Source organism: Scyliorhinus canicula, chromosome 8 (assembly GCF_902713615.1).
Source record: "Scyliorhinus canicula chromosome 8, sScyCan1.1, whole genome shotgun sequence".
NCBI lineage: Eukaryota > Metazoa > Chordata > Chondrichthyes > Carcharhiniformes > Scyliorhinidae > Scyliorhinus > Scyliorhinus canicula.
In genome coordinates, this window is record NC_052153.1 from 81667216 (window position 1) to 81681159 (window position 13944).

The window sequence follows — 13944 nt, forward strand, 5'->3', positions numbered from 1 at the left end:
TGCGCCGGATGATCCATGGGGCTACCCATTGTGGGGCAGCCCACGCCATCGGGAAACCCCCTGGCGCTAGCAAAATGGGGAATCACGCCAGTGGAGAACCACGCCCAAGGTTTCTCATTGCCCCATCACTTACTGGTGGCTTAAAAATTCCTGGAAATTGCCACCATGCAAATGGTGATCATGTAGAAAGAGGAGATGAGAGGCAATGTAGAAATAACTATGACAAATAGGTGTATGGTACGAAATACCTGTGGTCATGACCACTGTGAGGAAGGCAACCATGAGAAAACCATAGTGCTGTATAGCAAGTGATTTCCAAAGAGATCGGGAATGAACTGTGAAAACCCAAGGGCCGGGATTCTCCAACCCCGAGCTGGGTCAGAGAATTGTGCCCCAGTCCGCTGATTCCCAGGCGCCCATGGGATCACGCCGCGCAAGTCGGGGGCTGTTGAAAGCGCCCCCCCCCCCGGCGATTCTCCAGAACTCGACGGGCCGCTGGCGTAGTTTACATATGGTCCCACCCGGCGGGATCTCGGAGTTCTGGTTGCGGGGGCAGTCCTGGTGGGGTGGCGGGGGATCCGACTCCGGGGGGGGGGGGGCCTCCACGGTGGCCTGGCCCGCGATCGGGGCCTACCGATCGGTGGGTGGGCTAGTTCTGTGGGGGGGCCTATGTTCCTCCGCGCTAGGCCCCTGTAGGACTCCGCCATATTGCCCGGGGACCAACGCGGAGACGGGAACCCGCGCGGACTCATGCGGCTGTGGCCCACCGGCTCCCGAGCAGCGGACACCACTCCGGCGACGTCCTAGCCCCATAGAATGGGATGCATACCTGGGCCTGGCGGCCCACTGCCGCCGGAGTGCCTCGCCCCGCTTTTGATGCCGGCGGCAGAACTTGGCCGTGGGATCAGAGAATCCCGGCCAAGAAATATGGGGATACCATCGTTATTAGAAGAAACTGGCATTTTTCTAGTCTCAACTGAGAGTTCCAAATGGTGTGTTTTATCTCCGATGTCAGGTTAATTAATGTTATAGTGCAGCTGCAAATATTTTGTCAAAACAAAAGAATAATCAAAGAAAATGGTCCATAAGGGAACATGAATGGAATAGGATTACAATCCTGTAAAATTAGACTGATTAAAGAGTAGGGCTTCTAGAATAATCATTTTGAGATTATTCCAGTGCTACAAGCTGTTCAGTACAGGAATACGAAGATGACAAAGGTGAAGCTGTGGCTGCAGGCGTAAGCCCAGACTTTCCAAGAAATAATGGAACTCATCACAGACCTCGAACGAAGCTGCCCTAAAATATCCAGCACTCTGTGGTGTAAATCTCATTTTCATCAACATTAATTTGAATCCATTGCCAAGTCAATGGTGTCTCCATGTGTTCAGTTATAATGATGTCATTGAGCAAGATAAGCAATCCTATTGGAGTTCATAGACAGCAAACCCGGAAGTTTTGTAAAATTATTATCTCCTTACGTTTTAATATTTTTACAGGGAGAAATGCAGATTCTGATGTACACATTTAGGATTAAGGTGGAAATTAAATTAACATAAAAGCAACAAGAATTAATAATAATCTTTATTGGTGCAAGTGGACTTACATTAACACTGCAATGAAGTTACTGTGAAAAGCCCCGAGTCGCCACATTCCAGCGCCTGTTTGGGTGCACAGAGAGAGAATTCAGAATGTCCAATTCACCCAACAGCATATCCTTCGGGACTTGTGGGAGGAAACCGGAACACCCAGAGGAAACCCACTCAGACACTGGGAGAATGTGCAGACTCCGCACACACAGTGACCCAAGCCGGGAATCGAAACTGGGACCCCGGCGCTGTGAAGCAACAGTGGTATCCACTATGCTGCCATGCTGCCGGACCTCTGCCGTGAGCACCCCCCTCCGCCATGATGAGCGATGAGGAGAGCAGCATAGACGGCAGTCCTCGACAAGAGACCCAAGATACTCCAGACATTTATTGTCAGCTATAGTGATGGCGAATGCTGACTGTTGTGTCATTGTTACCACCACAAAATTTGGACCATTGATATTAATAACAGTAAAATCATCCCTTCAATTGAACCCTGCTCATAAATTCTTTGTAGCTTGAAATGCCCCGTTTGTGCTTTTTTTCTGTTCCCACTTCTGAAACCAGTACTAAGCTCTAATGACATGACATTATACCGTGGATAAAGTTCCACCTTAGTAATAGCTAAAACCTTTGCAAAATTGAGAATATGTTGTTATGTGGATAAAGGAAGTGCAATAAATTTCAGGAGAAACGTCACAGGTTAGCTAAGTCCAAACTGACTGTCCTTTAACAAGTTACATTTTTCCATTTTATTACATACCAGATCACAAATTATTTTTAAGACCTTGGCCGGGATTTTCTGCTCTTGTTCAAGTTGGGCAGGTTTGGCTCAACTCTCCTGCATTCATGACTTTGACCAGCGTCACCAATATTAAACAAGTGACAGAATAAAAAGCATGGGTCAACAAAGAATCACCTATTGGACAAAACCTTTTTTTCATATTGTATCACTTGAACATTGCAAGAGAATAGTTAGGCGTCTTCCCAGATGTGGGTGTACTATTCAAGTCGTGCACAGGCTTTATAGAACATTGTTGATAGGAAGTATTTTTGGCACAGAAAAACCTGTCTGATGCATCAGTAATGCCAGACAGCATGATAACAGGATAATTTTCAGTTCATTGTGTAAAATTATAATAATTATTATAATAATTCATCTTGGATTGAACAAGAAAGTGTAACCAAAAATACTGCCAGTTTTGCAGGTGCAATAACTGTTATTGTATTTAACTTTTGTTTTTTTCTTAATTGAAGGAGTATTTCTTTGATCCAGAAATCCTGACTGAGGGGCAGTTGGCTCCAAATGACAGGTGCTGTAGAATTTGTGGGAAAATCGGTCATTTTATGAAAGATTGCCCGATGCGGAGAGGGTGAGTAACAGACAAAACATCTTGCTTCCTCTATAATAGAAATTATTTATTTGCACATAGGTTTACAAAGTACTTTTTTTTCAGAATCCTCTCATTAGCTCATTTTTAGAACTTCTGGTTTATCGTATATTTATAAATGTAAGAATTTGGCAGCAAATAAGGCCGGGGGGGGGGGGGGGGTCACTTGTCCTATTGTGCCTTTGCTGGAACTTAGTCATATTCCCTGGTTTTTCCCCATATCATAACATGAAATAATTATTAACTTTCCATTTTAATTCTTCTACTATCAATAATTAGCACAATCGCTTCACAGCTCCAGGGTCCCAGGTTCGATTCCGGCTTGGGTCACTGTCTGTGCGGAGTCTGCACACCCTCCCCGTGTGCGCGTGGGTTTGCTCCGGTTTCCTCCCACAGTCCAAAAATGTGCGGGTTAGGTGGATTAGCCATGATAAATTGCCCTTAGTGTCCAAAATTGCCCTTAGTGTTGGTGGGGTTACTGAGTTATGGGGATAGGGTGGAGGTGTTGACCTTGGGTAGGGGGTAGGGTGCTCTTTCCAAGAGCCGGTGCAGACTCGATGGGCCGAATGGCCTCCTTCTGCACTGTAAATTCTATGTAATTCTAATGGGTATTTTAGCTTTGAACGACCATCTTGAATTTTTTTTTTAATTCTCAATTTTTCTGATGATGATTTTAAACTAAGTATTCAATATTGCCTTTCCTTGTTCTCCCTACCAAAATATATCACTTCCCATTATTCTGCATTAAATTTTATCTGCCAATGTCTTCCATTCCACCAGCTGTTTGTGTCCTCTTAAAATCTATCTCTGCCCTCCTCTTCACAATATTATTGTATTCTCTTCTTAATCCTCATTAAGCTAGAAATCATTTCCTATTATTTTTCTCAATTAACTGTCATAACTGTTACTTATGCAGGCTGGTAATAAACCCACTTCCTGCTATTTGATGGCATATTTTATACATTTTGAGATGCTGTAATTGATTAATCCCTAAATATTGATCAAGTCTGGCTGGGGGCAGCATGGTGGCTCAGTGGGTTAGCCCTGTAGCCTCACGGCGCTGAGGTCCCAGGTTCGATCCCGGCTCTGGGTCACTGTCCGTGTGGAGTTTGCACATTCTCCCCGTGTTTGCATGGGTTTCGCCCCCACAACCCAAAAGATGTGCAGGCTAGGTGGATTGGCCATGCTAAATTGACCCTTAATTGGAAAAAATGAATTGGGTACTCTAAATCTATTTTTTTTTTTTAAAGTCTGGCTTCTGATTACAACTAGAGACACGCATGCTAAATCATATACTTAAAAGACAGGGAAAACTGCATGCATGGGCAGACACAAGGTGATGCACATGCACAAATGTATGCATGTGCAAAGATACCTTCACATTGACATCAGGAGGTACAGTGGGCGAGATTCTCTGTCCCGGGACACCCGGATTGCATTCTCCAGTGGGATGCAGAATCGGGCATTGGGGGAAAATCGGCATCGATGCCAGGCACCGACCCAAATGGAAAGCTCTGACCCCCAGAATCGAGGTCCACGCTACACGCCGGCGGGAGCATGTAAATTAATGCATATGTGTCTTATTGACCCATTTGAATCCATTCCGCAGGTCCGGCACCTTATGTTCTGGCCCTCCGCGATTCTCCTGCCCCCGCAGCCGGGAATCACATGGGCACTGATCCCTTGTGGTCTCTACCTGCGTGGCCGTGGTGGACCTCGCAATGGGCCAATAGGGTAATCCTCCAAAGGAGTTATGCCTTGTCCCTCCACGAGGTCCACCATGCCAGGGCCACGCTGGTAGAGACCATCCAAGCCCCCCCCCCCCCCCCCCCCCCCAAGGACCTGTGTAGTAGGGAAACACCCCACATGGAACCTTGTAATAGGGGAACACCCCCATAGGGACCCTGTGACCAAAGAGACTCCCCCCCCCCACCCCCCACACACACACAAAAGAAGGGAAACCCTGGAAGCTTGAGAGCATGCATACCGGTTCAGTGAGAATAATTACAGCTGTAACACTTACCTTGAAGCTCCATGTGTCCATTCCTTGAAAGAGAATAGCTGTGACCTGCATCTGGTTCCCACAGATCCAGTGGCTGCAAGCCATTCATAGCTTGCTGGTTGTGGTCTGTGATTGACAGCTTCTACAAACCATCTGCAGCTTTGATTCATTCATTTCCCTTCACGGTGCAGTGACCCAAGTGGTGAAACCCCAATGTTGGCACAGATTGACCACTCAAAGAGAGGTAAGTGCGGTGCAATCGCACTCTTGGAGGTCCACCACCCCTGGGCCACAATGGTAGCGACCATCCGAGCCCATCCTCTCCAATCCCAAATCCTCCCTTGCCCCCTCACTGCATAGCTCCCAACCCCTGGATTGTCTGGGTGTTCCCCCCCCCCCCACCCCAAATACAGAGGAGACCTGCACCCACCCCCCCCCCCCCCCCCCCGGCCAGACCCACAGGGACCTATGTAAATAGGGGACCCCCTAATTCTATCAAAACCCTTCAAAATTTTGAACACATCTGTCAACTCTCCCGAAATCTATCTCTGAAAAGAACAATCGCAGCTTCTCTGGTCTCTTCATAAAACTCCAGTTTCTCTCCCGAGTATCATTCTAGTAAATCACCTCTATACCCTCTTCAGTGACTTGACATCTCTTAAATTATGGTGACCAGAATTGGACAGAAGCAAATTGAAACTTAATGGTATTATATTTGGCTCCTATCATAATTAACATCAGTTAAATAAGAAAAAGCACAGGTAACAACAACTAAGATATGACAGCACTTATGTTACTTCAGCATTGGATTTAAATAAGAACGTGCACAATAATAACACTCTATAACAATCTCCATACACTTGTCCCATCCTGTCACCCTGGCCAACCATCATAGGTTATTGAGATATAAATGTTGCTAGTGGTGTTTGCCCACAAAGGAGTTTGTCTTGAGCAAACCCATTGAATATCTGACCCAATACTACTAAATCTCTTGCTCTGAATACATTCAATTCAACAGTTACAAGTCATTTTTTTCCTAACAACTCTTTTCAAAACATTTGTTAGCAGCAAAGCAAGACGACAAAATCTTGATGATATTAGATCCAAATCGGGGTTCAATGATAAATTTCAAAGACCCTTTGAAATCAAAACAAAAAGAAAACCTGAAGACAAAGAATTCCCAAACAAGGACCTGCCAAAGCTGCTTGCACTAAATTTCATGGATATTCCAGTAAAAGAAGGAGAGGCATACCCCGAAATTCGACTACCAAGGAAATCTAAGGAAGACCGAGCAGCAAATGAAATTCTCAGGGACAGAACTTCCAGACAATATCCAGAACAAAGGAGGAAGCAGGAGGACAAAGATAAATGTTGCTTTATTTGTGGGAAGGAAGGTCACATCAGGAAGGAATGTCCTCGTCATAAAGGTAGTGATTGGTTAGTGTTTTTGAATTAAGCTGTTGGTAATTAGGGGCATAATTCTAATTGATTGTCTTACGTTGTTGTTTCGTAACATCTGTCCAAAGATGCAGTAAAATTCAGGGGAATATTTTCTTTGTTTTGAGTAGTAATTCATCTGCAAGGAAAATTTATATTGAAGACCTACTTTTAATTATAATGCCATTTCCAGAATTTATTTTGTACCTAATGTATACCTGATGAGTTTTGTTTTTTTCTGCTTTGCTTCAGGTATAATTAGTGCTGAATTTTCTGCATCCTCAGCACCCAGTATTGGAAATGAGTACGCCAAAGTAAATGTGGTAAGGAAGAGAATAAATGATGTGTAACAGACTAAAATTTGCATTATAGTAACAAAAGCAAAATACTACGGATGCTCAAAATCTAAATTGAAAACAAAAAATGCTGGATAATCTCAGCATACAGAACTATCCCTCTTCAGTTCTATAGAATAGTCATATAGACTCAACATTAACTTTGTTTCTCTCTTGACAGATGCTGCCAAACCTTCTGAGTCTATCCAGCTTTTATTTTAGAAATTTGTATTGACAACCTTTAGTGTCAGATATCTGATATTGAATAGTTGGGTGTTCAACATTGTGAACTTCTCAAACACAGCAAAAAGGGATTTTGGAGGATGAGGGGAGGAAAGAGGAGCTATGCTTGAGCTTAATTTAGTTGCCTGTTAATTCATACATTTTTCTCTTCATCGCAGAAGGAGAAGAGAAAACAAAAGGGACTCTTAAATTCCCAACCAGGTTTGGAAACTTTAATCTTTTATTATTAATTTTATTCTTTCATAGGATGTGCACATTGATGGCACGGCCAGCATTTATTACCCATCTCTAATGCCCTTGAGAAGGAATGGCTTGCTTGGCTATTTATGTTAAGAGTCAACCACATTGCTGTGTGTCTGGAGTCGCATGTAGACCAGAATGGGTACAGGTGGCAAATTTCTTTCCCCAAAGGACATTAGTGACAAGATGGAATTTTATGAAAATCAATGATTATTTTATGGCCATCTTTCAATTTCAAACTAATTAGAATTATTGATTATATAATTATTGGTAAATATATGGAACGTGCTGTCTGAGAGGTGGGGGGAGCAGGTACGATAGCAGTATTTAAGGGGCATCTGGACAAAGATATGAATAGGGTGGGAATGGAAGGATACGGACTCCGTAAGTGCATACGGTTTTAGTTTAGGCGGGCACCATGGTCGGCGCAGGATTGGAGGGCCGAAGGACCTGTTCCTGCGCTGTATTGTTCTTTATATAAATTCCCCAATTGAGGGCAGCACTGGAGCCCAGTGATTAGCACTTCTGCCTACGGCGCTGAGGACCCGGGTTCTATTCCAGCCCCGGGTTACTGTGTGGAGTTTGCACCTTCTCCCCGTATCTGCGTGGGTTTCACCCCACAGCCCAAAGATGTGCAGAGTTGGTTGGATTGCCCACACTAAATTGCCCCTTAATTAGAAAAAAAATAATTGGGTACTCTAAATTTATTTTAGAAAAAAATAAATTCCCCAATTGCCGTGGTGGGATTTGTACCCGTGTCCCTTAAGCATTAACTTGGGCCTCTGGATTACTCGTCGTGTGACCTGACCACTACGCCACCATCTCCCCCTAATGTTAATGTCTAAAGGATAAACCTTGATATTTAACATAACTCAGCGTATACATACATCATAAAATACAGGAGTGTGCGGTGTTCTCGGTGGCCAGTTAATCATGTTCCTATGTTATGTGTCGTGTACCAAGTTATGTGTCTGTTTCTAAAACACCATGTAAGTGATTCTTAATGTCGAACTGGAGCTTTGTCTGTTGGTGGCCATTTTTGGGGTATCGGACTCTCCAGTGCTGCAGACGGGGGCGAAGTTGGATATCCTCACCTTTGCCTCGTTAATAGCCCCTTTGTGCTTGGCTGGAGACCCCGTACTCTGCCCAGTGCCTTGGCCTGGTTGGGTGACCTCATGGAATTTTTACATATGGAGAAGGTCAAGTATAGCATCAGGAGTCGGTAGAGGGGTTCCACCTGAGATTGCAGCCATTCATTTCCTTTTTTAAAGAGTTAATCATAGTCACTTGTTTTTTTGTGGGGGGGGTAGTTTATTGTTGGGGGGTTAGGTTTGGTTGTGTTCTTAACTGTTGATTGTGTTCCTTTTTATATTGTAATTTGTAACATCTGTATTATATTATATTGTTAGAAATGAAAATGTTTCCAATAAAAAATTTAATATATTTTATTTATATATATATTGTTATTGCTATCATCTCTTTCAAAACTTCCAAATATACCAGGATGAAAAGGTAGGAAAGTGGAATTTAAGTCACAATCACATCAGCCATGATCTTATTAGGGGAGCAGGCTTGATGGGCGAAAAGGCCTACACTTGCTCCTATTTCTTATGTTCTCCCACCCTTTTTGTCCAGGGACCAAAACCTCCCATCAAGCTACCCTTGCCATTGACATGAACCCACATCCCAGCCTCTATTTTTCTCCCATCTAACTACAATACCTCCAAGCTCATCTCACCCCGAGACACATATCCTTCTCCCTCGACTCCATTCCAATCAAACCGATGCCAAGTTCTTTACCAATCGCCCAGACTATCTGATATTGGAAGTTGCTCTCTCTTCTCTTGCAATGACCCGGCCCCTCATCAAAACTATTGTCATCTTTCCCCTCCTCATTTTAAAGCAGGAATCAACTCCTCCACTCTGGGAAAGTTCTGTCCCACTTTAACATCAGTTTCTTCTCCAAAGTTCTTAAATGTATTGTTGCTTCACAAATTCGTATCCATTTTTTCTGCATCTCTTTGTTTGAACCTTTCCAATAAGGTTTCCATTCCTGCCGTATGATCAAATGACCCTCACCAAAGTTAGACATTCCTTCCTATGTGACTGTAGTTGTAGTATGTTATTCCTTCTCATCCTCCTCAACAACGTTTGACATGGTCGATTTCTGTGCCAGCTTCTCCAGTTCGGCAGAACTAGACTTTGATTCTCCTTGTGCTGGAACTCCACTCAAATGGGGCCACTCTCCGACAACCATGCTAAATTGTCCTTAGTGTTCAAAAAGGTTAGGTGGGGTTACGGGGATAAGGTGCAGGCATGGGCTTAAGTAGGGTGCTGTTTCCAAGGGCCAGTGCAGGCTCGATGGGCCGAATGGCGGCCTCCTGCATTGTAAATAGCATGGTGGTTAGCATAAATGCTTCACAGCTCCAGGGTCCCAGGTTCAGTTCCCGGCTGGGTCACTGTCTGTGCGGAGTCTGCACGTCCTCCCCGTGTGTGCGTGGGTTTCCTCCGGGTACTCCGGTTTCATCCCAGAGTCCAAAGATGTGCGGGTTAGGTGGATTGGCCATGCTAAATTGCCCATAGTGTGCTAAAAGTAAGGTATGGGGGGGGTTGTTGGGTTACGGGTATAGAGTGGATACGTGGGTTTGAGTAGGGTGATCATTGCTCGGCACAACATCGAGGGCCGAAGGGCCTGTTCTGTGCTGTACTGTTCTATCTATCTATCTAAATTGTATGTATGAAATTATTCCTTCCAGCCAGCAGCTCACCCAAGTTATTTTGAGTAGAAAGTTAATTTTTTAAATCTTTTTCCCTCACCATTTCATAGATGCTGGGGGCTGTATTTAAAGACAGCACTCCACTAGATTTTCCGCATAATTGAGTAATCATTGTAATGTAATATTCATTAGTACGTTTTAATGGTTTATTTAAAGTCTCACAGTTCGTTAAAATAAATCTGTTTACAGGCCTTACCAGTAAATTCTCAACAAGTTCTTCAACTCTGGGAAGCTCTCCACATAAAAGGACCCAACCAGAATGAATTTCAAAGGAGGCTGAAAACATTTGCATTTCAGTTTGATGTTTGTAAATTATCACCTTTGTGCAAATCCTCTGCAGTTTTGACACAATTAAGGCAATCCAGTAAATGTTTTATGCTTGTTCTTGAAAGAATAGAGTGATTTTATGTTATATCGAAATGTCGCCACAGTGGGTTGGATCCCTGTTCTTATTGAGTTAAATTAGTAATGTTTTTAATTAGATCACATTCTTTGTTTGAAATGTTTCTTGTGTTGTGATATCAAGCGTAAATTTCAAGCCTTATTTTAATTTTTTGGCCAATCTGGCATTTTTTTTCCCTGTGAACCAAATTATAACTTGATAATTTTCCTTATTATTATGCAAATGAAATAGATCAGAAGGTGACACCTTAACTGTTAAATTATTTTAAAGCAATTAAATTGCTTTAAAGCAATTAAACATTTCTGTTCAATTTCCAGAATTTTATTTTGTTTTATTTCACAGTGCCATTCTTGTGTATTTATCGGGAGGGAAAGTTTGTAGAAAAACTTGTCACAGGAAATATCACAACAGTGATTCAAAAGTTATTTAATTACTGTGGATGTGAACAATAGAAGAAATGTATCATTGTTTCTAAACAATAAAATCAATCTTAGACATTGGTGATTTGGCAAAGCTAAGTGGATGGATTCTATTTATTGACATTCGTATCTTGAATTTTCCATTAATTTGCCTTGAACTGCAAATTACATCCAAAATGTTAATGAATTGAATTATTGTACCAGTGATATTTTAAAATGTTGGTTTTGAAAAATAAATACAACTGAGAAACATGTTTTATGTAATCCACAGAAGTCACACATCAGGAGAAGGGAATCTTGAATATGCTTGATACTGTATGATTGTGTTACGTTGCTTTTGAATAAATGTATGTTTTTGAGGATTTGCTACTCAAGTTGCCCACTGTTTAAAACAATGATGCTTGTAAAAAAAAAAGTTGACAGATACCTTGTGTTTGTACATATGTGGTAAATATACATTCAAAATCTCTCAACTACTGTATGTAAAGTCTCGTGGCAACACAAATAAAATTCATAGAAAAAGTTACTGAGTTTCTAATTATGCAAAAAAGGTGAAGTCTGGCAATTTTGAATTGTATAATCACTTTTTATTTGTCATAAACATTTAAGTATCTAACCTATAATTATAAACAACTTGTACTGAAATGAGTATTACCTAGTTAAAATATTATAACCAAATTTTCTAAAGATTGTGAATGAAGTATTTCAATCTAATGTCTATACAATTTGTTTTTATCAAATTTAGAAACGCTCTTAAAAAGCAAGAGACCAAAATTTCTGAAAGCGTAATTAGTCTATAATACATGAGGGCGACATGACCACATTCAAAAGCCTACTGATGTTGGATGACAACGGTCGGCCCCTGACAAATCCTGCCTGGTCCTCAGAAATCAATTCTGGCAGGCACCCCTCCACACATTTTGCCAGAACCTCAGCTAGTATTTTTGCGCCAGTATTTAAAAGTGAAATAGGCCCATAAGACCCACACTCAAGGGGATCTTTTTCGGGATTAGAGAAATTGAGGCCTACTTCAGCGTGGCTCTCAGCAGAGAGTCGTTGAACATTCCCAGTATGTGTGGCGGCAACAAGGCCACAAATTGTTCGTACATTTCGGCCAGAAAACCATCCAGCCCCTGTGCTTTCCCCGCTTTCATGGAACCAACACAGTCTAACTTCCTCCAACCCCAAAAGTGTCCCTCCCTCTTCACCCTTTCTACCACTGGGAAGTCCAATCTGCCCAAAGTATCACTCCCATCTCCGAGCCATCCTCTGGCGGTTCAGACTTGTATAGCCCGCAATAAAAATCCTCAAAAGCTCCATTACTCTTATCCGGGACAGTAACCAGCTTCCCCCCCCCCCCCCCCCCCCCCACGATCTTTAACCTGAGCTATTTCCCGTGTTGCTGCCTGCTATCTCGATTGGTGAGACAATAATCGACTGGCTTGATCCCCGTGCTCATAAAATGTCCCTCGTGAACGGCGAAGCTGGCTCACCGTATTCTCTGTCGATTCATGCTCAAAACATCATTTATAGCCTCTTTCTCTTTGCCGTAAGGGCCGTGGTGTACGGCTGATCCAACTCCAAAATTTAAGTCTAACAGCCTCTGCCTTTCAGCTCTGCCAACCTTAACCTTGTCGCCCCTGTACGATATTTTTTTTTTTTTTAAATAATTTTTATTGGAATTTTTTACAGAAAATATAAAATATAACAACAAACAATGAAATGCAACAAAATAACCCATAACAACTGTAACACCTCCCAGACCGCCTCAACGCATGTATCATATCCCCCCCACCCCACCCCCCCCCCCCCCCCCCCCCCCACCCCAACAAAAGAACTTAAAAATAAATTAAAATTAAAAGAACAAACATAGTCATCGTCTACCCCCCCCCTTTTCCCTCCCCCTTCCCCCCCTCCTCCCCGGGTTGCTGCTGCTACTGTCCCAGTACCCTATCGTTGAGCCAGAAAGTTGAGGAAAGGTTGCCACCGCCTAAAGAACCCTTGTACCGATCCTCTCAGGGCGAATTTGACCTTCTCTAGCTTAATAAAACCCGCCATGTCATTGATCCAGGTCTCCACGCTTGGGGGCCTCGCATCCTTCCATTGTAGCAAAATCCTTCGCCGGGCTATTAGGGACGCAAAGGCCAGAACACCGGCCTCTTTCGCCTCCTGCACTCCCGGCTCCACCCCAACCCCAAAAATCGCAAGTCCCCAGCCTGGCTTGACCCTGGATCCTACCACCCTCAACACCGTCCTCGCCACCCCCTTCCAGAACTCCTCCAGTGCCGGGCATGCCCAGAACATATGGGCATGGTTCGCTGGACTCCCCGAGCACCTGACACACCTGTCTTCACCCCCAAAGAACCTACTCATCCTCGTCCCAGTCATGTGGGCCCGGTGCAGCACCTTGAATTCGGTGAGGCTAAGCCGCGCACACGAGGAGGAAGAATTAACCCTCTCCAGGGCATCAGCCCATGTCCCGTCTTCGATCTGTTCCCCCAGTTGCCCCTCCCACTTAGATTTCAGCTCCTCTACTGACGCCTCCTCCACCTCCTGCATAACCTTGTAGATATCAGATATCTTCCCCTCTCCGACCCAGACCCCCGAAAGCACCCTGTCACTCACCCCCCTCGTGGGAAGCGAAGGGAATCCCTCCACCTGCCGTCTAGCAAATGCCTTTACCTGCAGATACCTGAACATGTTTCCCGGGGGAGCCCAAATTTCTCCTCCAACTCCCCCAGGCTCGCAAACCTCCCATCAATAAACAGGTCCCTCAGCTGTCTGATGCCCGCTCTGTGCCAACTCTGAAATCCCCCATCAATGTTCCCCGGGACGAACCTATGGTTCCCCCTTAACGGAGCCTCCATCGAGCCCCCCACTTCTCCCCTATGTCGCCTCCACTGCCCCCAAATCTTGAGGGTAGCCGCCACCACCGGACTCGTAAACCTCGTAGGAGGGAGCGGCCACGGCGCCGTTACTAGGGCCCCCAGGCTTGTAACTCCACAGAACGCCCTCTCCATCCGTTTCCATGCTGCCCCCTCCCCCTCCATCACCCACTTGCACACCATCGACACATTGGCTGCCCAGTAGTACCCCGAGAGATTGGGT

At 44.1% G+C, this 13944-nt stretch overlaps 1 protein-coding gene across 6 annotated transcripts in view; it reads left to right on the top strand.

The window, feature by feature from the left end:
- LOC119970352 (terminal uridylyltransferase 7-like) overlaps positions 1-11362 on the top strand; it is a 114525-nt gene extending 103163 nt beyond the window's left edge. For 2 of the 6 annotated variants that reach the window (XM_038804819.1, XM_038804820.1), the window contains exons 25-29: positions 2847-2962; positions 6048-6409; positions 6672-6742; positions 7156-7198; positions 10204-11362. In XM_038804819.1, coding sequence (XP_038660747.1) covers positions 2847-2962; positions 6048-6409; positions 6672-6742; positions 7156-7198; positions 10204-10277 — 666 coding nt within the window. In that variant the 3' untranslated portion in view covers positions 10278-11362. Of the gene's footprint in view, positions 1-2846; positions 2963-6047; positions 6410-6671; positions 6743-7155; positions 7199-8740; positions 8750-10203 lie in introns of those variants that run through there. The other 4 variants (XM_038804822.1, XM_038804821.1, XR_005461592.1 and 1 more) reach the window with 4 other exon arrangements.
- The last annotated feature ends 2582 nt before the right edge of the window (positions 11363-13944 follow it).